At 42.5% G+C, this 26,004-nt stretch overlaps 2 protein-coding genes across 10 annotated transcripts in view; one reads left to right on the top strand and one right to left on the bottom strand.

Moving 5' to 3' along the window:
• Positions 1-2,792: 2,792 nt before the first annotated feature.
• Positions 2,793-11,088, top strand: LOC141509252 (UDP-GlcNAc:betaGal beta-1,3-N-acetylglucosaminyltransferase 7-like). The gene is made up of 2 exons (XM_074218648.1): positions 2,793-3,510; positions 6,140-11,088. The coding sequence occupies exons 1-2, from the start codon at positions 2,824-2,826 to the stop codon at positions 6,638-6,640; spliced, it is 1,188 nt and encodes a 395-aa protein (XP_074074749.1). The 5' UTR covers positions 2,793-2,823; the 3' UTR covers positions 6,641-11,088.
• A 5,292-nt stretch (positions 11,089-16,380) lies between these two features.
• CEP104 (centrosomal protein 104) overlaps positions 16,381-26,004 on the bottom strand; it is a 47,862-nt gene continuing 38,238 nt past the window's right edge. For 8 of the 9 annotated variants that reach the window (XM_074218632.1, XM_074218631.1, XM_074218640.1 and 5 more), the window contains 5 exons: positions 25,886-25,994; positions 23,623-23,761; positions 23,225-23,292; positions 21,302-21,392; positions 16,381-20,333 (listed from right to left, as the gene is read on the bottom strand). In XM_074218632.1, coding sequence (XP_074074733.1) covers positions 20,212-20,333; positions 21,302-21,392; positions 23,225-23,292; positions 23,623-23,761; positions 25,886-25,994 — 529 coding nt within the window. In that variant the 3' untranslated portion in view covers positions 16,381-20,211. Of the gene's footprint in view, positions 20,334-21,301; positions 21,393-23,224; positions 23,293-23,622; positions 23,762-25,885; positions 25,995-26,004 lie in introns of those variants that run through there. The other variant, XR_012474621.1, reaches the window with a different exon arrangement.

Raw genomic sequence — 26,004 nt, 5'->3', positions numbered from 1 at the left:
TAAGATGTGTTTCCAACCCAGGCAGTAGTCAATCAGTTTCATTACTGGTGTCCTAGAATTATAGATTTAGAGCCTGAAGGAACCTTTGAGTCTAATCCCTAATTTTACAAAATTTGCAGCACAAAGAAATGGAGACCCAGAGAAGTGAAATAATTTGCTCAGGATCCATCGATTTTCTGTAATAAATCTGCAAGAGGTGCCCCAGGGTTAACCCAACAACAAATCTTGCCTGAGTCCACTAAATCTGAACTAGTTTTTGTGGGAGGTACCAGAAGAGAAGCAGAAAATGAGATCCTTGCCTTCCTTGAGCTGACAGTCTCCCTGGGCAACCCTATGGAATAATTAGAAAATAAGACATTTAAGAGTGTAAATTCCTGGAATACAGGAACTGAAATTTATTTTTGTGTCCTATTCAGCACTTAGTCCAGAATTCTACAAATAGAAAGTAGTCAGTAAATGTTTTGTTCAATAAATGAATGAGTTCCTGTATTTGCTGGTGTACAAGTGGACCTCAGTTTCCTCCTATGTAAGAAAAAAGGATTGAACCAGATCTCTATGGCTATGAACTCATTGAATTCCAAGTAGAGGATACCCCTAAGAACTTTGGGAATAAAAGACTAGTTTCAGATTAGAGCTCTTAATCTACACCAGAAGTTCTAGTAATGAGGAGGAAATCATTGGAAGCGTGAGGTGGAGGTGGACAGCTAGGTGGTTCATGGCAGATACCTACTAGTTGGGTGACTCTGGGCAAGTCACTTAACCCTTTTGTCTTCCCCCCCAAAAAAGGGGGAAAAAGAGTGGAGTAGAGGGACAGCAAATGACAATGAAAACAGAGTATAAATCCTTCCAGATTTGACCAAGATTTCAATACTTATTCTGGCTCTTCTGCTGAGGCTATATGATCATGAATTTTTATATTGGAGATGTTTCAACTCATCTAAATTCCTCATTTTATAGGTGAAAAAAGTGAGGCAAAATGGTCACTGATCCAAGACTATTATACTATTCTAAGCTAAATCTTCATAAGAAAAGCATACTGGAAATGATTTATTATACTATTATTATTGTTACTATTAAGAAATTACTATTATTGTTCAAATTAGGGAGAGGCAGTGAGTCAAAATCAAATCTCAGACTGCCTCTTGCACATTGATTCTTGTCCTTCATTATCAAAGACAGCCAAATGCTTACATTAGAGACAAGTTAGCTGCTGTCCACCTGATCAGACCAATATAGCTTGGAATACTCTACCAAAGATGGGGCAGGACGCGGGTGGGGACGATGGAGAGACCCTGAGGACTCTTTTGTGCGTGTAGGTGCAGCCCCAGCCTCCACTTTAGCAGCCCAAATGGTTACTCTAAACTTATCTCCCCATTCCTTCGAGCTGCTTCAATTCTGCCTTGTTCATAGAGCATTGCACCCTCTCGGAGGAAGGAACACCATGTTGGGCAGTTTTGTGCCAACGTCTCCCATGCTGAACAATCAGTTCCAAAGTTCTTTTTTGTTTGTTTGTTTTTGCTAGGCAGTGGGGCTAAGTGGCTTGCCCAAGGCCACACAGCTAGGTAATTATTAAGTGTCTGAGGCCTCATTTGAACTCAGGTCCCCTGACTTCAGGGCCGGTGTTGTATCCGTTGAGCCACCTAGCTGCCCCAACTCCAAAGTTCTTAAGAGAGACCTCCAGAGTCTCTCACATACTTATTGCCTGTTTACCCTGGGCAAGTCATCTAGCCTCTCTCCCTGCCCTGGGCTTCTTCAGAGACTGAAAGCTGCAGAGTGGATGCTAATCCACATTAGCTGATTTTCCTTGATGGAAATTTCCCAAACCAAAGAAATCACACGTCCAGTATGGAAATATCAAAAAGGTGAGAGAAAGGGGTCCAGGTCACTCAGTCAGTTGCAAGGTGAGACGAGCACCTTAGGCTCCTGACCTGAAACTAAACTACCTGCTCCGTATTTACTTGTCTTTTTTTTTCTTTTTTTGGCAAGGCAGCGAAGTTAAGCGATTTGCCCAAAGTCACCCAGCTAAGTGTTTTATTTCGAATTTGCACTCCGATTCTCCTGACTCGAGGGCCGGTCTCTCTCCATTGAGCCACCTAGCTGCTCCTCTGCCTTGATCTGTGATCCTGACCGGGGCCCTTCAGTTTTCTTCTCTTCTTCATCCCCGGAGGACTTTGGATGCTCTGCCGCAGCATGTGCAGAACCAGCGCAGCCAACCTTCTCAAGTCCGGGAGGAGCAGTCTTGGGGAGGGGCGGAGTGACTGACTTCTGGCTCCTAGAAGATTCCGCAGAAGTGCGCCCTGCAAACAGCTGGGGACTTCCCGGCCCGCCCCCTCGGGTAGTTGAGGGGAGAGCTAGAGGAACTCTCGGATGGTCAAGGGGAGCCGGGGTGCAGCTCCGCCTCTGGGCTGCTCCCTGCAGCCTTCCCCCTGCGCAGCGACCACCCGGACAGGAGCGGAGGCCGGCTGCTTGGCCGCAAGTGGGTACCCGAGTCCGGCCACGGGGTCCTGGGGGCGCGGGGCAGTCGGACTGATCGGATCCCCAGGACCTCTGCGCTCTGCACCACTTCCCCTTTTCTCCAGCCAGTCCCAGAGCCGTGGGCTTTGCCGAAGCTAGCTGGGGGCGGGCGCCCCCCTTGGTTTGGCTCCTGCTGGAGGCACGCGCACCCTCCCGGGGCGGGGAGCGGGATCCCACTCCCCCAGTGCCTGGGGACCGCTTCTCAGGAGCCGAGAGCGCGGCGCTCCCTCCAGCCTCGGACAGAGGCGGGCTGGCGCCGCCCGGGGCCGGCACAGAGGACGGGCGCCCTCTCCCCGACAGCCCACCGCCATGCCCCTATGCCGGGCGCGCCGGGGGCCGGCGTCCAGCGGGCCGGGCGGGAAGCGCTGCGTCCTGGGGGCAGCGCTGCTGGCCCTGCTGGCCCTGCTCTGGCTGGGCGTCGTGCGCCCCGAGCTCGCCCGGCCGCCGCGGGGCCCCCGGCCGCCCGCTGGTGCCAACGCCTCGGTGCGCCCGGAGCCGGACGCGGGCGGCGAGGACGGGGAGACCCTGAGGACGGTGTGGTGCGCCCCGGAGCGGCCCCCGCCCCAGCTGCCCCAAGAGGCGCGCTTCCGCGCCTTCCTCCGCCACAGCCACTGCCGCTACTTCCCCCTGCGCAGCGACCACCCGGACAAGTGCGGGGGGCAGGTGCGGCTGCTGCTGGCCGTCAAGTCGGCCCCCGAGCACGGCGACCGGCGGGAGGCTGTGCGGCGCACCTGGGGCCGGGAAAGGCCGGGCCCCGGCTCCGGCTCGGGCGCAGACGCCGCCTCCGTGCGCACCGTGTTCCTGCTGGGCAGAGGAGCCGCCGAAGACGGGCCCGGCGGGGCGGCCCTGCGCCGGCGCCTGGAGCAGGAGGACCTGGCGCACGGAGACCTGCTGCGCTGGGACTTCGCCGACACCTTCTACAACCTCACCCTCAAGGCCGTCAACTTCCTGCGCTGGTTCCAGCGTCGCTGCCCCAGGGTGGAGTTCGTCTTCCAAGTAAGCCGAGAGAGCCGGGGAGGGACCCCCTGGGAGGACCCCCCCGCGGGAGGGACCCCCTGGGAGGACACCCCCCCCCCGGAGGGACCCCAGGGCTGACACCCCAGGAGAGGGAGGCACTGGTCTCAGGGAGGGCCCTGGGGGAAAGAGTAAAGTCATTTTAGCTAGAGCAAGGAAGGGCCTTGGGGGTCATCTGGTCCAACCTCCTCGTGTTACGGACGGCAAGGTTGAAGACCTGACGATCTTGGTCAAGCTTCTGTGGCAAGATAGTGCAGGAGCCAGTATTAGGACTCAAGGAGGAAGGGGTGGAAGGTCCAAGAGCTGAGAAGGGATCAGACTGGGGGAGGTGTGTATCTGAGAGCTGGTGAAGGGCGAGGAAGAGCATGGAAGACAGGGCAGGAAACTGGGGGACAACTGTTATAATTTACAGAATACTGTGAGGGAATAATGGAAAGAGAGGGACCGGGTTGCTACTGGATTTAGTCATGAAGATGAGTTCAAATCCTGCCTCAGACACTTCAGTTCTTTCAAACTGGGGTTGTCCTTTAAACTCTCATGCTCAGTTTCCTCATTTTTGTTGCTGTAGTGGATAGAGTCTTGCTTTGAAGTCAGGAGGACTCCAAGGAGGATCGGAGTTCCACTATGGCCTCAGACACTTGAGACTTACTAGATGGGTGACCTAGGGCAAGTCATTTAACCCTGATTGCCTCAAGTCCAGGGTCATCTCCAGGTGGTCTGATCCCCATCTATCCACTGGATCCAGATGGCTCCAGAGGAGAAAGTGAGGCTGGTAACCTAGCCCAGCACCCCTTCACGCAAATCCAGTTCAGGTGCTTGTCATGGCATCATCTCTTTTTTGAGAATGAGGGACAAAACATCACCTCTTTTGTAAAAGAGGAATGTAAGTGTTAATAATAACAGCACCTACTTCCCAGGGTTGTTGCAAGGATCAAATGAGAAAATATGTTTAGTGCTTTGCAAACCTTAAGTTATGGTTGCTTTTGGGAGATTTACATTTGGATGATGGTTTCCCCTGCCCTACATTTGTGACCTTCCACAAGTCACTTCTCTGGGTCTCAGTTACCTCAGCTGATATATGGGAGAGTATGAATCCATTGCCTCCAAGGTTGCTTCCAATACTCAGTTTTATGAACATGGCATTCTGACTTTAGTTCATGTGTCCTTCTCAGCTTCAATTTCCTTAGCTTGAGGAACTGGTATAATCATATATTCCCTATTTCATAAAGAATTTGTGAGGATCAAGTGAAATACCATTTAAACACTAAATCCTATCTCTATCCATATACTTTATATAGAGCCAATAAGCATTTATTAGGCAAGTACTGTGTACCAGTTACTGTGCTAAGTGCTGAAGATACAAAGGCAAAAGACAGTCCATGCTCTCCAGGAACCCACAGACTAAGAGGGGAGATGTATCATAGCTAGGTGCAAATAAGATAGATATCCACAAGATAAGGGAAAGTTAAGTTCAGAGAGAAGGTGTGAGCTGCTGAGGGACCAGGAAAGACCTCTTATGAAAGGTAAGATTTGAGTGGAGGCTTGGAGGAAGCCAGGCTATTCTTATGATGTGCTATGATGATGTGATGATCACAGCAACCCTCTGAGGTATCACAGAATGTCAGATCTGGAAGGAACCTTAGAAAGCCTCTAGGATAATCTACTCATATTTTAGGTGTAGGAATTGAAGTGGAGACCCAGAGAACTGAAACTACTTGCTCTTTAGTCTCCTAATTTAGATATTTCCATTTGACATACAAAGAAACTGAGGCTCCAAGCAATTCAACCAATCTGACAACAGCTAGATTGGCAGACTGTTACTTTAATCTGGGCTGGACAATTGTTTCACTCAGTCTTTTTATGGGTTCTGCCACTGTAGAATTTGATTAGAGTCATTCTTTAAAGGTTTTTGGAGTGGTTTGGGGGAGAGCTTGGGTGAGTCTCTGTCTTTGCTATGCCATCTTGGCTTTTCCCCCTGGTGCTTTAATCTGAATATATGATCCCCAGTTCAGTCTTTTCCTCCTATTATATTCTGTTGCACATTATACGGATTAAGAGGAAGGGGGAGGAGTCCAATAAAATTATAATAATAATAATAATAACTATTTGAATAGCAAGTTAAGGTTTGCAAAATGATTTACATATAGTCTTCCATTTGATATTCTTAACTACTGGGAAGCACAAGGATCACGATATCTCAGTTTTGTAGGGTACAGGGCCTGCACAGTGTCAGTCACATTTCTTCTTCTTATTCACTCATTTTGGTCTTATCTGACTTTCTGTGACCCTATTTTGGGGGGTTTTCTTGGCAAAGATACTGGAGTGGTTTGCCATTTTTTTTCTACAGTTCATTTTCTAGATGAGGAAATTGAGGCAAATAGGATTATGTGACTTGCCCAGGGTCACATAATTAGGAAGTGTCTGAGGCTGGATTTGAACTCATGAAGATGCCTTCCTGATTCCAAGACCCCTGATTTATGGACTGTTCCATATATGCCTGACACATTGTAAATGTTTAATTGCTTGAATCATTGATTGATTCGAAGATGGATGGGGTGGCAGGGCAGAAGCAAGTATCAGTGTATATTGAGATGAGTGGGTTTATCCCCAGGGTGACGATGATGTCTTTGTACATCCCTCCAATTTGCTGGAATTTCTGAGCTCCCGACAGGAAGATCCAAAGCTGCCTCAACTTTTTGTAGGGGATGTGATTCGCCGGGCCTGGCCCATTCGCAACCGACACAGCAAGTATTACATCCCCCCAGAGCTCTTCAACCAACCTTACCCGCCTTATGCTGGAGGTGGAGGCATCCTTATGGCAGCCCCGCTGGTTCGGCGTCTGCTGCCAGTCTCTGAGTATCTTCCCCTATTCCCCATAGATGATGTCTTCCTGGGTATGTGTCTGAAGCGACTTGGGGTGGTACCCCAGGCTCACCCAGGTTTCCGTACTTTTGGGATTCATCGGACCCGCACCAGTCGAATGAACCAGGATCCCTGCTTCTACCGGGGTCTACTCATGGTGCACCAGCTGGGCCCCCCTGCCCTCATCAATATGTGGGAGGCTGTGAATAGCAAGGACCTACAGTGTGCCAAGACCATCAGCTTCCTCTGAGCCTCTTGCCACCCAAGAGTCTCCTTGGCATACCTTGTCTCACCTCACTTATTTGCAGGTGATCACGTGTGGAACTGAGGAACTGGGAATACCTGGCCTCAAAAAATCTTACCTTGTCTGGTGACAAAATATGGGCTTGGCCTGGGTCGGGTCCCTGAGCTCCCTCTACATCTGGGATCAAGGATCCTTTGAAGTTGCCCCTTTCTCTTGACCACTTTGGACCCTCCAGTTAAAGTACCAGAGGTTAGGAAAGTACTTGCTTTGTAAAATGGTGCTTTGGGGAGGAGGTGAGTATTTATAATCCTACCTCAGTAAGCCTGCTTCAGGGTCTGAAAGAGACCTGGGGGCGGGCTTCCATTTGGAAGCAGCATTGGGTAGCTCCACGAACACTATCTTTGAAGACAAAGGGCCTGGTTTCTGTTCCAGCTCTACCTCAAACTTGTGAGACTTTGGGAAAGTCACATCTTTCTAAACCTCAGTTTCTAGTCACTTAATGGGATAGAAATATTTGTTGGGAGGATCAAATAAAATAAACTGAGTGAAAAGTGCTTTTTAATTAGAGACACATATAAAGGCTTCCCTAGGGTGATGCCAAAAGGGCAGGGACTGAGATGACCAAACATAATCGAAGGGATCCCTTGAGAGCCATCTCTTCTTTCATTTTGAGCAATTGGGGTGAAGTGACTTACCCAGGGTCATGCAAAGCTAGGAATTTGCTGAGACAGGATTTGAACAGAGGTCTTCCTAACTCTAGGACCAGCACTCTATTCACTCAGCCCCCATAGCTGTCCCAAAGCCTTCTCTTCTAATAGATGGAGGAGACAACTCCCAAGTCAGTTCACTTTCCTTAGCTCTAATTGGTCTGCGGATTGCTATGGATTGAAAGAAAGCAGACAGTTTTCCAACCAGACTTAAAGCAGTCCCCATTGGAAGAAAATGCTTAAGAGGATATCAGATAGAGCTAACTCATTTTTCTCAGGCAGGAACAGGCCATGGGACCAGAGAGGAAGAGAGTTTGAATTCACCAGCACCATCATGAAATGGTGAAAGTTGACTGTTTATGGGCATGGCCCAGGATATGAAAGATTTATTCTTCCCCTCCCTTTCAACTGAAAACTCTAAACCGCAGTCAGCCAGAATTTCAAATCTAATCAGTAAGACATAAAATAAATCAGATTCTAGCCACTGATCTTATTTACTTTCAGAGTTGCCTGTCACCATGGTGGCAGGGCATTCTGTGGTTCCAAACATACCCACTGCTCTGGAAGTAGGGCTCTGATGCTTATACAACAGGGTTGAAGAGAAAACAAAAATATATAAGAACAAATTAAATTTTCTAAAATCTTCTTTGTCCTGCCATTGTGCTTTGATGTCCTAGTTAACTGTTTTTTTAAATTTTTTATCTTTTTTTCAATATATTCCATCCTCATTTCTTTCCCAGAGATCTATCCCTTAGAACAAAGAATAAAAAAGAGAGGAAATAGTTCAACCGAAACCTATGTTACATACAGTCTTCTACCCTTAAAATTCTTTATGAAGTGATTACAAGTGATATTGTTGATATCTCAGAACTTGGGCATCCATTATAGATCAAACTCTAAGTTAGAGATCCTACAGATCATTTAGTCTAACCTCATTTTACAAATAGGAAAAGTGAGGTCTAGAGAAGTTAACAGCCTCCTTTGCCTGAGAACAGCAAATTGATGGTGAGCTTACAGCTGTGACCTTTCCCTAAACATGAGTCTTCGCAGTATCTCTCTGGCAGTTAGTGGTGGAGGCAGGGAAGCAGGATCTTATCACAGTTTTTTTTTTGTTCTCTCTGCTCTCTGGGTCTGAGTTTTCCCATCTGAAAAACAAGGGAGTTGGACTGGATAGTGTCTGAGGTTTCTTTGAACTTTAGGTCTATAGTGCTGTGACCTCTCTTGATTTTGTCATTACCTCTGAATCTTAGTTCCCTTTTCTTTAAAATGAGGAAACTGACTTTGATGACTTATAAAGTCTCTTTCAACTTCAAGTCTAGGATCCTATGTATAATTTTATTCCTCATGTGATTTTTATTGTCTAAATTGAATGGAAGAGGTGGATGATTCTTTTCTAACTCTTCTGTAAGATTACCCTGTTCTATCCTGGGACTGCATAAGGGACTGGGTCCCTGACCTGGGTAGTCCCAGGCAAAGGAGCAGACATATGTCTCAGAGGGAAGGAGTACTTGCACAACTGCCGTGGCTGTCTGCATGACTTTTGGACTCTATTTCCCTTTTAATTCCTAAACTGAAACAGAGGTAGAAGAGGTTTTCCATTGGTTCTCATTATACATTGACCACTAAAACTTGCTGCTAGCTGCAAAGGACCTGATAAGCCCCCTTCCTGCGTGGGTGCTATTTCTGAGAACCTTGTAACTTTGGGCCAAGAAGCCTAAAGAGAAACTTCTTGAATTTATGGTCTTGCAAGAGGAAGGAAGCCCACATGAGGAGTTTGGTCAGTTTTCTTCTCACTTGTAATTTATATCACTAACCCAACAAAGCAATATTCATATGAGGCCTTTTAAGGTACTGAGAAAAAGTGTTCATTTAGCAAGTGTTTCTCTATTCTTGCACCTTTTCTACTTACTAGGACCACTTTTGCAGAGCAAATGAATCCAGATAGCTTTTAAATTAGCCATAAACTGGAATTTTAAAAAGCTGTTTTATAGTTAGTTCAACTTATTAATAATTTTTATAATTTCTTGATTTTCTTTTGCATGTGGAAATTATGGGAGTAGTAGGTCATGATTAAATTTAAAATTCATTATTTCATCATTTGCCTTGTCTATTATTTTATCTACTACATATTTGTATGTTTATGTGTGTTTTTCTCTAATAAGGCATGATGATATATTTTCTGCAAAACAGTGGAGGGAGGTCTGGAAACCCTGAAGTCCAATTTGGCAGGTGGGTTGATGGTGAACGCTGAAAACTAATGACCACCCCCAGGGTACAGTTGCACAGGTGGAAATGCTGGTGAAGCAGAAGCATCTGTTAGACCTCATTTGCTAACCGTTGGTCTTCCAAGCATGTGAGAAGATTGTGAAAACAATGCCTTCTTCTAAAAAAGGTGGACCATTTAAAAATAAGGTTTGGGAAGGTGGGCCCTTAGCTATCTTCAGCCACAACACTAAAGTTTCTGTGAATGAATTAACTCTAGATGCTAATAGATATCTAAATCTTATACTCTTTAATTCTATATTTCTGATCAAAAATTATTTTGTTAGCCTCTAATTGAAGTTTGTTGGTCTGGATGTTAGTCTCTATCTTCCTTAAGATCTGTGTCTCTCCAGTCTAATCCCTCTAATTTCATCTGCAAGTTTGGGTTTTCACAGTGGTAAAAATAGAATAAAGTTCATTCTGAGAAGGCAGGAAACTGGTCTGGTTATTTTGTCTGAATAAATTCTCATACTTAAAGTATTTTGGAAAGGGATAAATCCCAATGTTTTATATGTCTATATTATATCTGATATCTTGATAAAATAGCAAGTCAGAAGAGGATATGGTAATTCTGTTGCTAATTAGATCTTTGTCAGTTCTGACAGATCTTATGGATGGGTTAAGAGAATCATAAAGTAATCAATGACACCTTTATGAACCTTTACTCACCCTTTGTGAGATTTCTAGAAAAATTGTTTCCTCATTTAGCTCTTTGTTGGTATTTTTAAAGATACTATCCACCCATGGATTCAATAAGATCCTAGAGAATAAAACTTACTGAATAAAACTAAATTCTTGTTATTTCATTTTTAGTGTGAGAAAATTATGCTTAATAGACTTGGTTAAGTCTCAACTATCTCTACTGAAAATATTGAGGTGGGTATTCATGGGACTTCAGACTGAAGAAAACCTTGAAGGTCATCTAGCCTGCTCTATACTTGATTTGTTTGTTTGTTTGTTTGCAAGGCAATGGGGTTAAGTGACTTGCCCAAGGTCATACCGCTAGGTCATTATTAAATGTCTGAGGCTGGATTTGAACTCAGGTCTCCTGACTCCAGGGCTGGTGCTCTATCCACTGAGCCACCTAGCTCCTCTCCTGTACCTGATTTCTGATCTTCTCTGCAACTATCTTCTAGAAGTCTTTCCAAGACTCCCTTAGCACCAGCACCTTTCCTCTCTTATCTTGTTTATGTAGTCTCTAGCCTATTTGTTAGCAGTCATTCACACATTGTCTCACACATATAACTGTGAACTTTCACAGAAACTTCCACAAAATCCATAACTGTGAACTTCCACTTCCATTATATTTCCACCTTTCTTTGTTTCTCTAGTGCTTAGCACAGTCTTATTGGTCAAACTTAACAGTAGATCCAATAACCCATTCCATTCTGGATGGCTCCTCTGGTTACCAAGTTTTCCCTTTAAAACAACTAAATTTGGGTACACTCCAATGTGCTTTCTGAAGCTTGGGAGAACAAATCTGATGATGATGTTTGTCCTTTCTTCTAGAAGATCACCATGACATCAGGGAGGTGATGCTGTGACACTGGATTTGATTGAACTGGATTTGAGTGAGGAGAGGTGCTGTGTAGAACCGTCCTTTGCTCTTTAGAGATTACAATTGTTTTCATAGCAAGTTTTCTCTTCCCCATTTCTTACACACACACAAACTGAAATATATGGGTGTTAAACATAAATATATAATTATATAAATATCTATACACTAGTAATACGTTATTAGCCATATAATTAATATTTTATATATCTATACATAACATATATATATATAAAGAAGAGAACATAAAGAAGTCTGAAAAGAGATGCCAACTTTAAAAGCGATATGTTGAATTCATTATATTTATTAAAGCAAACTAGCCTTAATTTTGTTGTTCAATCATGTCTGACTCTTCATGATCTCATTTGTATATGAAGACTACATAAATATTAAGTGTAAATAGACATAAATATTCTTACCCTATCAGAATATAAGCTTCTTAATTAGTAGGAATTCTTATTTTACATTTGCAATCCTCTAGCTCTTAAGATGGACTACTAAATCTTTCTCACCCATCATACCCAACTTGTTGCCTGGGTCTGATTTTACCTTTGTAATATCTTTTTTAATTTATTTTTTAGGTTTTTGCAAGGCAATGGGGTTAAGTGGCTTGCCCAAGGCCACACAGCCAGGTAATTATTAAGTGTCTGAGGCCAGATTTGAACCCAGGTACTCCTGACTCCAGGGCTGGTGCTCTATACACTGCACCACTTAGCCGCCCCTGTAATATTTTTCTCAAAAGACCCTTCTGACCCTGACTCCCCCAAGCCCCCTCCCACCACAGACCCTTATTACCTCTATTGTTTTTTCCTTTTAGGTTTTTGCAAGGCAAATGGGGCTAAGTGGCTTGCCCAAGGCCACACAGCTATGTAATTAATGAGTGTCTGAGACCGGATTTGAACCCAGGTACTCCTGACTCCAGGGCTGGTGCTTTATCCAGTGCACCACCTAACCGCCCCTATTACATCTATTCCAGACTACTGCAATGGGCAGCTGTCACAGATATGTTCTTGCTTCTGTCTATTTTCCATTTGTTTGTTAAAATGATATTCCTAAAACTCGGGTCTGACCATCTCACCTTCCTCTTACTCCTTCTTATTTCTGTGAGAATTCCTTATTTCTGAGAGAATCAAATATAAAATCCTCCATTTGAAGCCCTTCATAACTTGCCTCTACCTTTTCCATTGTTCTTAAACTTTATACCTCCTTTCCTTCAATGGACTTTGATACAGTGACATTGACCTTTTCTAGATCCCCCATAACTAGGAGGTTCTTCCCTTCTCTGCCTATGTCTTCTCTGGCTGCTTCTAAGTTCCAGATAAAGTCCCACTGTGTAAGAGAAGCCTTACACCTTTCTCAGTCTCTCCTAATTCTAATGCTTTCCCTCTGTTAATTATTTGCTCTCTATCCTAGGTGGTGCAGTGGACAGAGAACTAGCTCTAGAGTCAGGGGACCTGAGTTTGAATTCTGCCTCAGACATTTGTCACTAGTTGTGTGACCTTGGACAAGTCATTTAACCCTGAATTCCCTCACATCCAGGTCCATCTCCAGTCATCCTGATTCATCTGGCCAATAGACCCAGATGACTCTGGAAGAGCTGGTGACTTTGCACAGACACCCCCCCCCCCCGCCCCGCCCCTGTCAAATCCAGTTCACTTCACAGCATCACCTCCCTGATGTCATAGTCTTCAAGAAAGAAGGACAAAAAATAACATTTATCCTACAGTACATGGAGCACCAGTTCTGGAGTCAGGAAGATGAGTTCAAATCCAGCTTCAGACATTTCCTAGCTGTGTGATCCTGGGTAAGTCACTTAAACCTGTTTGCCTTACTTTCTTTACCTGTAAAAAAATCTGAGGAAAGAAATGACAAGTAATTCCAGTTTCTTTGCTAGGAGCTTTGTATTTTGGCCTTGGTGTTCCAAAGCATTTTCATCTTGAGGTTTCTTTCAGTAGGTGAGTGGTGAGGTTTTTTCCCACTTTGCCCCCTAGTTGCCAAGGAAACCCCAAATGTATTCATGAACAGACTGGCGACCTGCAAGCTTTTTGTACTCCCAGGGGTCTTATCCGGGGCAGTCTTTTTGCTCCCCCCCCACCCAATTTGGGCTGGCCAAGGTCTGACCTATGACTGGGTCTGTGCAAGAGCAGACTGATGAGACTTAGCTGTGTGACCTTAGGCAAATCACTTAATCCTTATTGCCTCACCAAGGGAAAAAAGTAGACTGCTATTAGACTGTACCTCTATTAGTCCTCTGTTGGTCCCGGGTGATGGAACCATAGGCTCCTTTGGTCTGGGATTTCTGCCTTAATTATTTCTCTGTAGGTTGATGGGCAGGATGATGGAATTAAGATTCTGCTTTACTCTTGGGGTCTGAGCCTTACTGTCATTTGTTTCTGAACTTTCTTCCTTGGCATACCACCTGGGCTCAATTCTTCTTAGTCCTGAATTAGTGACCCAGAACTGAGTAGTGGTTGACAACCTGTCCTCAGTGAGATGATCGTTATGGTTCTGAGCCTCCTCTTGCCCTGGCATACAGCCTCTCCCCTGGTGCTATGAACTTTATCCAGTGCCCACCTCCCTCCTCCCCCTCTCTCCAGGATGGCCCCAGTTGGGGAAATGACTCGTGACTTTTTCTGAATTTTTCCCACCAGGATTTATCTATTTTCTAGGTCTGTTTGGTGGAGTTTTATTTGGGAAGCTCAGTTCTACTGGGCTATTTTGCCATCTTGGCTCTGCCTCAGTTCATATATCTGATATTTCTCTGAAGAGATCACTTTGTTTCTTATGGTATAATGATATGGTTACATCCATGTTACTTTGTTCACTCATTCCCCATTTAATAGACACTCAATTTCTAGTTTTTTGCCAAAACAGAAAGAGCTGAAACACACACACACACACACACACACACACACACACACACAAATATATGGGATTATTTCCTTTTTTCTGTTTTAAGGTAAAGGCCTAGTATTGTCAGGAATATGTATGGGGTTGAATCAGCTTGATGATTTTCTGATCAGAATTCCAGGATATCAACACCAATATCACACTGATGTGCCTGTTTTCCCACAGCTCCTCCTCCAATTGTCATTTGCCTTTGTTGATTTTTTTTTTGATACAGTTACTGAGAGCCTGGATATTTCCCTTTAGGAACTGCCTATATTCTTTGCCAAATTATCTGCTGGGGAAATGGTTATTTCAATTAGTTTCTTAAATAGCTTAAATAGGAGACACAGACCAGAGGATCCCATGATAAAGATTTCTTTCCCTGTCAACTGTTTCTCTTCTGATTTTAACTGGTTTGTGCAAACAACTATATAAAATCAAAATTGTCCATTTTCTCTCTTCTAGGATATCAGGCTTTGCCAGTGAGGTAAAAACACATCTTGGGGTTAACTTGGCTAGCAATCCAACTGGAAGTTGGTAAAGTATTTGATATGTCCAGTAGAGACAGGTTTTCTAGGAAGCATGGAGGCAATGATTTTATTGAATGCACACTGTCATAGGCTTTACATCAACATATGAAGGTCCATGGGAAAAGGCAATAGTCTGAATTGGGAGATGAAAATTTGAGACTCAGGTCAAATGCATTGCAATAGCTATTTGTTGGAACTTGGGAAACTGTAAAAGGGAGATACTTGTATTCATGTCCTGCTAGGGTTATGAGAACAACATTTTGCAAGTCTTAAAGTCCTAAACAATTGTAATTACCCTTGCCACACCTAGGTAACTATGGACAAGTCACTTTACACCACTTTTGTTTTTCCTAGATCTCTATAATGGGTATAACTACAAGATTGTGAAAATAACTTACACTTAAAGTAGTATAAAAGGGAAATGATTATTTTTGCCGTTGCGTGGTGTTAGGCCAGGGGTCTTACCCAATTCTCTGTAGCAGGAATGTTATCTGATGAACTCATTTACTGGACTAGGACTCCTACCATGGAGTTGGCCATGTATTCTGGTTCCTTGAGGGAAGGATGGAAAGCACCCTTTGATACTTAATGGCAAGAGCTGAATTAAAGCCGATTGTCTAATAAGAGGAGGAAGTGGATTCAGAATAAGGAATCACCCTTCTCTGTATTTAAGAACTGAGGGAAACATGGCCTCACCCTCCAGTGCTTTTCTTCTCCTTGGATAAAAAGGAGTACAAAGTTCTTCCTCCCTCCTCAAGCCTACTACCCCCAATGGATGGCAGCTAGATGGTGCAAAGTATAGAGCACTGACCCTCTAGTCAGGGGGGGACCAGAGTTCAAATCCAGCATCAGATACTAGCTGTGACACCAAGCAAGTCGCTTAACTCCAAATAACTCATAGCTAGGGCCACCTGCAGTCCTAATCCATATCTGTACTCAGAAGACAAAAGGGCAGCCAATGATCTGTGGTCCAGTCTGTTTTCATGCAGCATGTACTTGTGCTCAAGATATTTCAGAGATGACCACATCATCAGGGTGGTGATGCCATGACAAAGCACATGAATTGGATTTGCGTGGGGGTGGGGGAGGCTGTACTAAGTCACCAGCCTCACTTTTTTCTCCAGAGTCATCTGGGTCCAGTGGCCAGATGTGAATTGGGATTACTGGAGGATATGAGGCAATCAGGGTCAAGTGACTTGCCAATTCTTGGGGAATGACTCGAACAAGAATTTATTTCACAGCTAGAAGACTAAAGAAAATCAACCCCTGATCAGCCAGATCTGGACCTTGACTTGGATAGGTATCCCAGGTAAATGTGAACTATCTGTTCAGCAGCCCCATCAAGTGTCCATGCCTTTCAGGGAATGTAGAATGAGTTATATTAACTCATATTTTGTTTACATCATTTGCTACTATTCTCCTGCAAGTCCTGGGTTATCTATGGTGGAAGAAATAAAGTTATTCTAGATCTGATTCCCACATTGTTTCATGCGAGCCTTTTCTGCAGGGAATTCTGAAATTCACATTATTTAAGCATAAAACAAAGTTTTGTTTTAAAGATTTCTGTGGTGTAAGTCATGGATGGAGGCCAAACTATAGAGAAAAAAACCTGATTCCTCTCTGAGTCTTCTTTGAGACTGACTTCTCTTCCTCCCCAACATACCGAACCCTAGTTCTAATTGAGCTCGATCCCTTTGGGCATCCCCCTGGTCACAACATACATTTCTTCCAATAATAAGCATGTCATTTAATAAAAGAGCTTGTATCAAACAATACAAATCAACCAGTCTTTCATATTCAAAATCCATATAATGCTTAGGATTTATTTGCTCTAGCATTTCCAACATTGTTCAAAGATAGTTGTTTCCCTGATAAAATTCCTATGGGTAGATATACACACGATGTTCCCGTTAGTGATTTTTGGGTCATCTAAAATCTTGGCAAGGACGTAGGAGAGTAAGTGCTGTAAAACCATCATTTCTCTAATCTAATCACAGCCTCCTTGTTTCATTCATAGGATTTCTGCTCCTGGCCACTTATGATAAGGCAGCAAGAGGAGCCATCCCCAAATTTGGTAGAATTTGTGTTAAAGACATATGAATGAGAAACATGAATGTTTTAAGAAACTTCTAAATAGATGGATTTAAAAGAGGCCAATAAAAGGGAACTGGGCTGTTCATTGTATTGGTTTATTTCTTTTTGAAAGTAAATTCCATTTGCAAAAAATGAAAAACTAATTCAGAACAGCACACCCACCCAAGAATTCTTTTACAGATGAGACTCTTTTCCAAATGGCAAAGAGCTTAAATTTTCTTTAATTTACAACTTATACAGCACTATCTCTGCCTTTGTCTCTTGACTCAGGCTCATATATATACATACATTCTCTTACAATATATGATGGGGTGACATTTATCTTTCAGAACATTTTCAAAGCAAAATTTGTCAACTAAATCACTATAATCTATCAATTTAAAATAAATACATTTCTGTATAAAGCTTAAACAATATGGTTTCAAATGGAAACATAATTATAAAATCATATACAGTGCTAATAAGGTAACAAAACTGTACACTACAATTCTTATAAAGTGAGGCATCTTTATATAAAAAGCAAAAAAAAGAGATTAATAAACCAGTTATGTTCTCTAGTGGAGAACCTCAACTGGAATGTGAAAGGATGCTATAATTATGCAAAAAATTATAAAGGATAATTCCTATATATGCAAACACATGAGTCTTTTCCACAACATTTGAGTTAATGTCACTTGGATGTTTGGTCAGTAATTTCTTGCTTTAGCAAAGATCTAAAGATTTCTGAGGATCTGAGGGAAAATCCTGGGCTGACCTGAAGGTGCAAACTTTCTGTAGCAACACTACCACTATTTTCTCCTAAGAAATTTTCATCTAATTTTTTTAGGGTATTAGTGCTGAGTTAGCATTGGATGCTAGTCAACTGGAATAGTTTTTTTTTAACATAATTATTTTCTTAAACTCCTAGAATAAAAATATAAAACTTTATGAGGTGATCAAATTATTAAATAAATATATTTAAGATGGAGGTTGATCTTTAAATACTTGAACAAAATTATGAGTTGCTATCTTATAACCATTTCCTTAAAAACAAGCAGAAAATTAGGACATAAGTAGCAAAATTACCTTCAAAATTGCTACGTAAAATATCGTACCAAAAAGCTCCACTGCCGAAAACTCAGAGGAATGAGTTACGTGGAAAGAACCATGCCTTAAAGGTTACTATGGCATAGACACAACTTATTTGTGAATGAAAATTCATTGATCATGGAAATGTTTCCATTCAGATTTTACTTCTGAATGACATAACAAAGTTTATGGTTGTTTCTCTTTTCTTTTGCTCCTTTAAAAACACAATTTCTTTAGGAAAGTCGAAGACGTGACGTGACTCAAGGTTCTCAGTAGAATCAATCCTTACCAAGATATCCTTCCTGTCTAATGACCACAATTCAACTTCAGCCCACCACACATTGGCCTAAATAGCTTAAACTTCACCTTTCACCCAAATTTCACTCATCCCTCCCCACGGAAAGGAAAAGTAATTCTTTGGATAATGGATAATTCCTAATTGTACTATGAACACACGGACAACAGCTACAAAGCTCATCTGGGTGAGGGGCAAATGTTTCCTTCATTGAACCAAGATAACTTAAAGAACAATTTGCATTTTTGCACTTTATTAGAAAAAGCCAGCTGTCATTTCTCTGAGACTAAGGTGATCACTAATAATAAGCTTAAGACTTTTATGCTGTGCTCATTATGGACTGTTTAGGCTCATTTCTTATTCTTAGATAAAATATACTTAATGGCAAGCGCCATGGTAGTTTTTACTTTCAGTCTTATGAGTCAGTCTTAAATGGTGTAACTTTGACCAAAGTGGGAATTTACAGAAGTTTCACAATGACTAAGTAGCCAGAAAGAGTGCCTCCCCCTGATGCTTATTAGACTTTCCTTATTTCATAGAAGCAAATTGAACAAAAGTCTGTCTTAAAATATATAAAATAATTCTTAATTAGGAATATTAAAATCTCCAGTAGATTGCCACTGATGATTAATTCATTTTGCCAGTCTTTTCTGAAAGCATGTATGATTTCCAGAGAAAAGCATGACAGCTTCTTTCTAATCTGTTGGACAGAAGCCTGACTATTTAAGAATAGTTGTTTAAAAAAAAAATCTCCAGGAAGAATGTCCACAGTCAGAAAAGTTAGTCAAAATACTGGCTGGTTTTTCATGGCTATTCCCCTCTAAACAAAGGATCTCTGGCAATAGCCACTGAGAGAAAACCTGCTAGTTTACTGAGGTATCATCGCAGAGTGTCCGAGAAATGGGTCAGAGCACTTCAGTTTTGAAAGCCATTTATATTCCCTTCTTATATTCAGGACATATCCAAATAAATGTTTTGGTATATTAAGGGGGTTTCTTTCCCTTCTTGAAAGATAAACTTCCTTAGGGAATTATGGTACAGAGGTCAAAGGCATGGAATGATGGTCCCAAATGAGTAAATGCTTGACTCTGCTTCAGAAATACTAGATACACTTTTGTGTACATAGTAAGTATTTTGGGGAAGAGATTCTGTGCCAGATTAGAATATAACCAGCCCCAAATTTTATTTAATGTTTTTAAGAATCAATTGGATTTACATGCAAATGATCACATGATATCAGCCAGAAAGCACTTTCATTATTTTTTAAAAAGGATTATTTATACTGTAATGACCTCAGAGCCCCTTCAATAAAAAGGCATGATCCGGATCCAAGTCTTGTGCTAATATTTACATTTGGGGGACTGTGCGTGCAGCCAGGATCAGGGATAACCCTGCTGCCCATAGCATAGAATGGGTAGAGAGCTCCTTGCGAAAAATGAGCAGGAATGGGGAGTACTAACTGGAGAGGGATCTTCAGTGGCTTTCTCCTGGATATTCTCTTTCTTACCTTTACTTTCAGGGATAGCAAGGTATGTGCAGCTGGGTCACCCCGCCTGACCACCATGCCACAGCAAACACAAAAGCAGGACAGAAGCAGCCCTAAGCCCGACTCTACCAGGGCTGGGACAGTTCCCTCAGCGAGGCCAGGCTGGGCCGGGATCAAGACAAGGTTCTGATGAGCTAACATCACTTTGTACCACACAGAGAGAAGCGTTTTGGTGGAGATTGGTTGGCAAAATGCGTGTTATTTACTTTTAAGATTTTGAAGAGCAACTAATAAAGGATGTTGTTATCGTGTCGCTCCTTGGCTCCCTGTTCTACCGGTCAATTGTTAGTAAAGCTCAACTTGGGTGGCTTCTGGATTCTAAGACAATGGCATTCCTTCTGGAACCCAAGACAGGATCAGAAACTGGGCAGGGTGGAATGCCAGCAGCCTCCTAGGCTCTGGAGGAGATGCAACTCCTCAGTTGAGTACGTACAAGTCACTACGTTGGGTCTGACTGAGGGGTCCTAACGTGGGGGATGCTACTGATGGCCGAGGAACAGCTGCCTGCACTTCAGGAAGGAAGGTCGGAGAGGGTCGTGTCCACAAGATTGATTTACAAGAAATGTTATGGAGTCAGAAAACGTGCTCAGTCACTCAAGGAGATAAGGGGCAAGAAAATATGTGTCATCTGTCATCGTTTGGTATATGCCCTGTTAGTGCTTTTATTCAGGCCTCCTTTGGGGGTGGGGATCTTGCTTCCAAATTTGGATCCTGAAGTGCCCGATTTGGCCGTCACTGAGTCTACTGCTTTCCCTGCAGTGAAAATACACAGAAACGTTAAATACAGGCAGAGGCTTAAAATGGAGACTATCATCATGAACTGTATCCCAAGAAAGGCTGTCCCTGCATCCCATCTGACCGACTGACCCACTCACACTCTCAGGGTGGGGGCAGGCAGGGGCCCTGAGGTTTGTGCCTGTGGACACAATTGGTACAATGGGCTTGAATCCAAGCCAGGGCCACCTGGGCATCTGGCTGGGCTGACTGGTGGGGAAGGAGAAATCAAAACCAGTCTGTTTGGATAAGAATCCAGACCACTGGTAAAATATATAATAATCACTGGCAGCAGAAAGACCAAAGACTGAATAAATTCTTATCCACATCTAGGAGACAATGAAATGGAGACACAATTGCCATGTCATTAGGGTTAAAAAACCTGCAGCTATGATTAAATAAACAAACATATTCTTCAGATCTCCACTGCCTGAATCATGAATTAAGTTCATTCTATGTATAATAAAAGGGCATCATCAAAGTTTTCCCTAGTCAGAAGAAAAATTAAAAAAACAAATTAAACCCCAAAACATTTCTTTAAATTGGTTACTTTGAACTTGTTCCCTGCAAAGGCCAAAATGAAGGCTGTAAATGATAGGGGGGAGTTTGCTTGTTTTTAGCAGACCTCTCCACACTCATACAGACAAGGAAGGTCAAAGACATTCAAGCTCTGAGGCCTTTTGCATGGCCATCTGGGCTAGGCTGGCAGACCCCCACTCACTCTCCCAGAATCACTAAATGCCCCTAGGCCTGGCTGTCCCCATGCTAAGTAGAAAAGACAAAAGATACATTAGACACAGGCCCTGCCCTCATTGAGTTTATGTACAAAAGTATCTATCATATGAAATACTTTTTCACTGAAGAACAGTTTGCTTTACAGAGAAGATCCTGAAGAAAAAAAAGAAAAAATCTGCTTGGTGTTCACCAACTTGGCAGAAATACCCTACCCATCTGTGTGGCTTGTATCTTCTGCAAGTAGTATGTCTTGCGCAGGTTCATTGTGCAGCCTGCTGGCCCTGTCAGGTGAGATTTCCAGGCCTAAAAATCACAGAAGACAGGAGGAATGAGTTACTGAGGCAGCAGAGCCCCAGAGTTCTGGGGGGGTGGTGCCAAGGATGCCCTTGGGCTGCTGGGGCAGTTTACAGGGTGCCCCTGGGGAGCTGGGTGCGGTGGTCAGGGTGCCCTGGGCTGGCTGGGATGAGCCTGGTGTGACCCCATGGTCACCAGGCAGAGGAGGAGTTGCAGCACTAGAGGGATAGCTTGCCCACATCCCATCAAAACTGCTGAGCACCGACAGAAAGTCTCTATTACAAAACACTCATGTCCTTTCCTGCTGAGCATTTCTTTTCCATTTGTCACCCTATCAGCACAGGAAGCCCACACTATCCTGGATGCTTCTGGTTGAGTGTGGGCACAATTCAAAACAAATGATCAATCAGTTTGAAAAGGAAACAGTTACTATGAACTATGACTGGTTGGTGAAGCAGAGAGGGTCTATCTGTGAAAAGAGAACCAGACCTGGATTAGACTTGACTCTGGTTTTTGCTAAGTCACTTCTATTCTTTGAACTGTGGGTCTAAGTCATAGACACCACAAATAAAAACTTAGAGGTAACACTTTACACCTACCAAAACGAGAAACAAAAATCATCAGAAGCAATGAAAGTAGCAAAGCTGCTGTGCCACAATGGAAAAGGAACAAATTATTCTAGTTAACAACTGAAGTAGATCTTATAGAATTTGGGGCCTTTTCTGATACCATAGTTAAGGTTACTTTATATAATTTAAAGAATCAAAATCTATTTCCTTTAAAATGTTGGATCACTGATTGTTTTAGTTTTTGTAAAACTGTTAAGCACTGTTGAGAAATATATTTATTTTTTAATTCCCTTTTAGTTAACACAAGAGATGTTACATTTAACTTTTCTAAAATTCAACTGAAATCCTTAATTTCTTTTTTATCTTTTTTTTAGATCTTTCTAGGTCTGAAAGGGGCATATTGGCATCCTCAACTTTTCCTTTTAAGTATTTAGAAACAATGCAATTTAGTGCATATATGTGAAATACTGACTTTCCATTATTTATATTTCCTATAAGCATAAGAATTTCCCAGCTCATCTTTTTTAACCCTATGTATCTCTACAGATGTCTTGAGATCATGATTGCCATCCCTACTTTTTTGAATGTACTTGAAACATAAGAAAACATTCTGCTTCAGTCCCTCATTTTAACTACATGAATCTTTATATTTCAAATATGCCCTTTTGTAAACAATGTATTTTTGGATTTTATTCAGAACTTTATGACATTTATTCTGGTATCTCCAATCAGAGAACAGCAATACAAGATGTCACCAGGTAAAGACATCCTAAGAAAATATGAAGGGCAAGTGCACAGAACAAAAGGATGATCAAAGTGACCGACTCACACTCCTGTAACATCAAGAGATGTTGAGGAAGGGTCAAGACTGGTGGTGGTGAACCCAAGGATGGATATGGCCGAGCCCTGCCCAGGAGGGTTCGGCAGGGAGGGTTGGTCTTTTCTAAGATAATAGATCTATGCCAGGGTTTGGGTGTTTCTCAATTCTTGAATGAGTGAAACAGGATGGTTTTAGAAAAGCTAACTCAGTTGTGTAACTCTGGAACCTTATTTTCAACTTAGCTCTAGTGATAAAAAAACATTATCAGAATCTAAAAATTACTTTAGGATAACTGTTCTGAAAGTCTAGATAAATTTATTCTAATTGGTAAAAGAGGCAACCATTATACTATAATCATTCATACTTCTTTTTGGACTGTTACCCTCAATTTAATTAAATAAAATTACATCACAAAGGTCAGGCTTTATTAGACTAATGTTTAGACTCCTTACCTCCTCTCCTGGTGTAAAATTCTCATGGCACAAAGGACACCGGTTTGCAAGCTTTTCTGATCTGGCAGCTAAAATGACATTAAGCAAAATGCTGTTGAGTTAACTAGACAGAATGTTATCAGTGATACAGAGAGATAGTACAGGGTAACCCGAGGCATTAACCTTCTCCCTAGAGAAGATGCCGTTTCTCAGTCACAGGCTCATCTTTCCAGGCACACTAAGTCCAGAGGAGAGACCACCATTACATGCTGATGTTATACAGGGCTCTCGGCAAATCTAACATTCAGGGCCTGGCCCCTCAATAAATGATTGTTGGGTGTCTGCCAGATTTATCACAGAACTTCTGAGGGAGCGGGACAGCAGAAGCACGGGGAGGCCTGGGGGAGCCAGCTACATACGATTGCAAGCTTTGCTTTTGATATGTTTGGGCAGCTCCTCCTTGAAGACAGCTTCACAGCAGCGGTGGCACTTTCCAAACTCCTCTCTTTTGTCACATTCTGTCAGCAGGTGTTCGGTCAGACTGGCTATCTCCACCACCTGGAGCCAGATACCAACAACCAGCAAAGCCTCTTAGTTATTGGGGACAGAGACAAGGTCCTGCTGGGGTGCACATCTATTTCACATCAAGGCAGGCCTGCACCCCGGCTTAGGTACGTGAGTATTTGCAGATACATAAACACACACGATCTACATGTATGGAATACATGGAACGGAGATTAAGAAGGAAGTCCATTTGTCCTTCCTTCTTTAGCACTGAGCTATTCCTTCCAGACTCAGGCTTAAACTCGGTCAACAAATATGAAGAATAAAAATCCCTCACTTGTTTCCATGCTAAAGAGGCTTCTAAAAGGACATTTTAAAAGGGTAAAAACCAGGGACTATAGGTTGGTATGGAATTCTAAAAATGAAGAAGGAATTCTCAGATCCTGATTTAGTTTGATATTATCTTGTTAATATGTTGAATCTATTCAAAGCTAAGCATAGCTACTCCCCCCCCCCCCACCAAATCTTCTTTTAAAATTTATTTAAGGCAGTGGGGTTAAGTGGCTTGCCCAAGGCCACACAGCTAGGTAATTATTAAAGTGTCTGAGGCCAAATTTGAACTCAGGTCCTCCTGACTCCAGAACCAGTGCTCTATCCACTGTACCACCTAGCTGCTCCTAAGCACAGCTTTCCATTTAGGGTTTTTAAAGACTAAAATAAGCTCATCCATTTCAATCAGAGGAGGTCTGATTTTTCTAGAAAATATCTGGAAATATTTGGAAGTTAAGCCATTACAAAGACACACCCAAGTTCAATAGAGTAGACTTATTATTCCTATTCCACCTCAATGAAATGATCAGGATTTTATTTGGTTAGCTGTTTTCAAGCAAGTTAGATGCCACCACAGAACATCTGTTGGGAAAGTGGTCAATGTAAACTTTCTTACAGAGAATCACCAGGAACTATAGGAAAAGTTATACTAGAAAGTAAATGTAACTATTGTTCAGCATATACAAAGGGAACATCCTCTGGAAACATAATCATCACAAGAAAGGAGGTCTAAAAATTCCTTAGGCTATTTCTGAAGTTGTGGAATCAAAGAATGGGAGCCGGAAGTGATGTATCTCAGATACCTACAGTTCAACCCCTCCACTTTACAGTTGAGGAAACTGAAGTCCAGGAGGTTGAGAGACCTGTCCAAAGTCACACAGTCAATAGTCCTTATACTGCTCTTCTCATTGACTGCAAGGACATGGATATAGGCCAAATAAAGCCTCTGACAACTTCACAGGTCAGAGTGACATTAAATGAGAGAATGGGAAAGGCACAAGGATATCGGAGATCTGAGCTCTTCAGGATGGTGATACTAGAGGAATGAACATCACTGGTAAATTGCCCTTTTAGAATCCCAGAAATGATTTTGAGGGGTTTATCTAGCTATTTTCTTGGACTAGCATAAACCAAAGCCTAAGAATCATGTCCAGACCAAGACAATTTTCAAAATTCTCTGAGAAAGGAAATATTTTCTATTAAAGAACTCCAGTATTGTCTAGAGCCTCATGGCTGATTTTAGTGCCTGTTGAAAAGAGAAGCAAAGACTATTTGCCATTTGCTCAATTAAATATTTCTTCAACTGAGGACGAAAGCATATGGAGAAAAGACTCTTATGGAAAGAGCACTGAATTACAGCTTCAAATCCCTGGGTCAGGAATTACTACTTGGGTAATTCTGGGAACGTCACTTCATCTCAAAAGGCCACAGTTTCTTGATCTGTTCCAGTTGTAAATTTATAACCTAAGGATGTTTATGCTCCCTTTCTTCTTTATTGAAATGAAGAAATAGAAAACAGTTTGTTCTGGTTCATTAACGGGCAGCAGCTCGGTGGTGCAGTGAATAGAGTACTGGCCCTTGGAGTCAGAAGAACCTGAGTTCAGATTCAGCCTTAGATACTTAATAATTGCCCAGCTGTGTGATCTTAGGCAAATCACTTAACCCCATTGTCACACTCCACCCCCACCCCCAATTAAATGATCAAATTTTGGTTTTTCTCTTAAGGGTTTCTTTCTTGTTAAATGGGGCCTAAGTTCCTTTTCTTCCTTTATCTTCTCATAAATTATGACTAAATTATGCTCAGACTGTCCTGCTTGGATGGGAACTGGCTTCAGTATAATGCATGACCTGTTTGCAGTGTTCACATCTTGTCAACATAGGACAATGTTTCCAGTAATGGAGATCCAAGCCTTCTTCTGTGAACGAGTCATCTCTTTCCCCACAAAAGATGCAAAGACTAAAATAAG

The sequence above is a fragment of the Macrotis lagotis genome, chromosome 1 (assembly GCF_037893015.1).
Source record: "Macrotis lagotis isolate mMagLag1 chromosome 1, bilby.v1.9.chrom.fasta, whole genome shotgun sequence".
NCBI lineage: Eukaryota > Metazoa > Chordata > Mammalia > Peramelemorphia > Peramelidae > Macrotis > Macrotis lagotis.
The sequence above is the reverse complement of the archived record's forward strand: the minus strand, read 5'-3'. Positions and strand labels throughout refer to the sequence as shown.

Coding starts and splice junctions, on each gene's coding strand:
- LOC141509252 (XM_074218648.1), top strand. CDS start 2,824: ATGCCCCTATGCCGGGCGCGCCGGGGGCCGGCGTCCAGCGGGCCGGGC. Junction 3,511..6,139: donor GGGTGGAGTTCGTCTTCCAA/GTAAGCCGAGAG, acceptor GTTTATCCCCAG/GGTGACGATGATGTCTTTGT.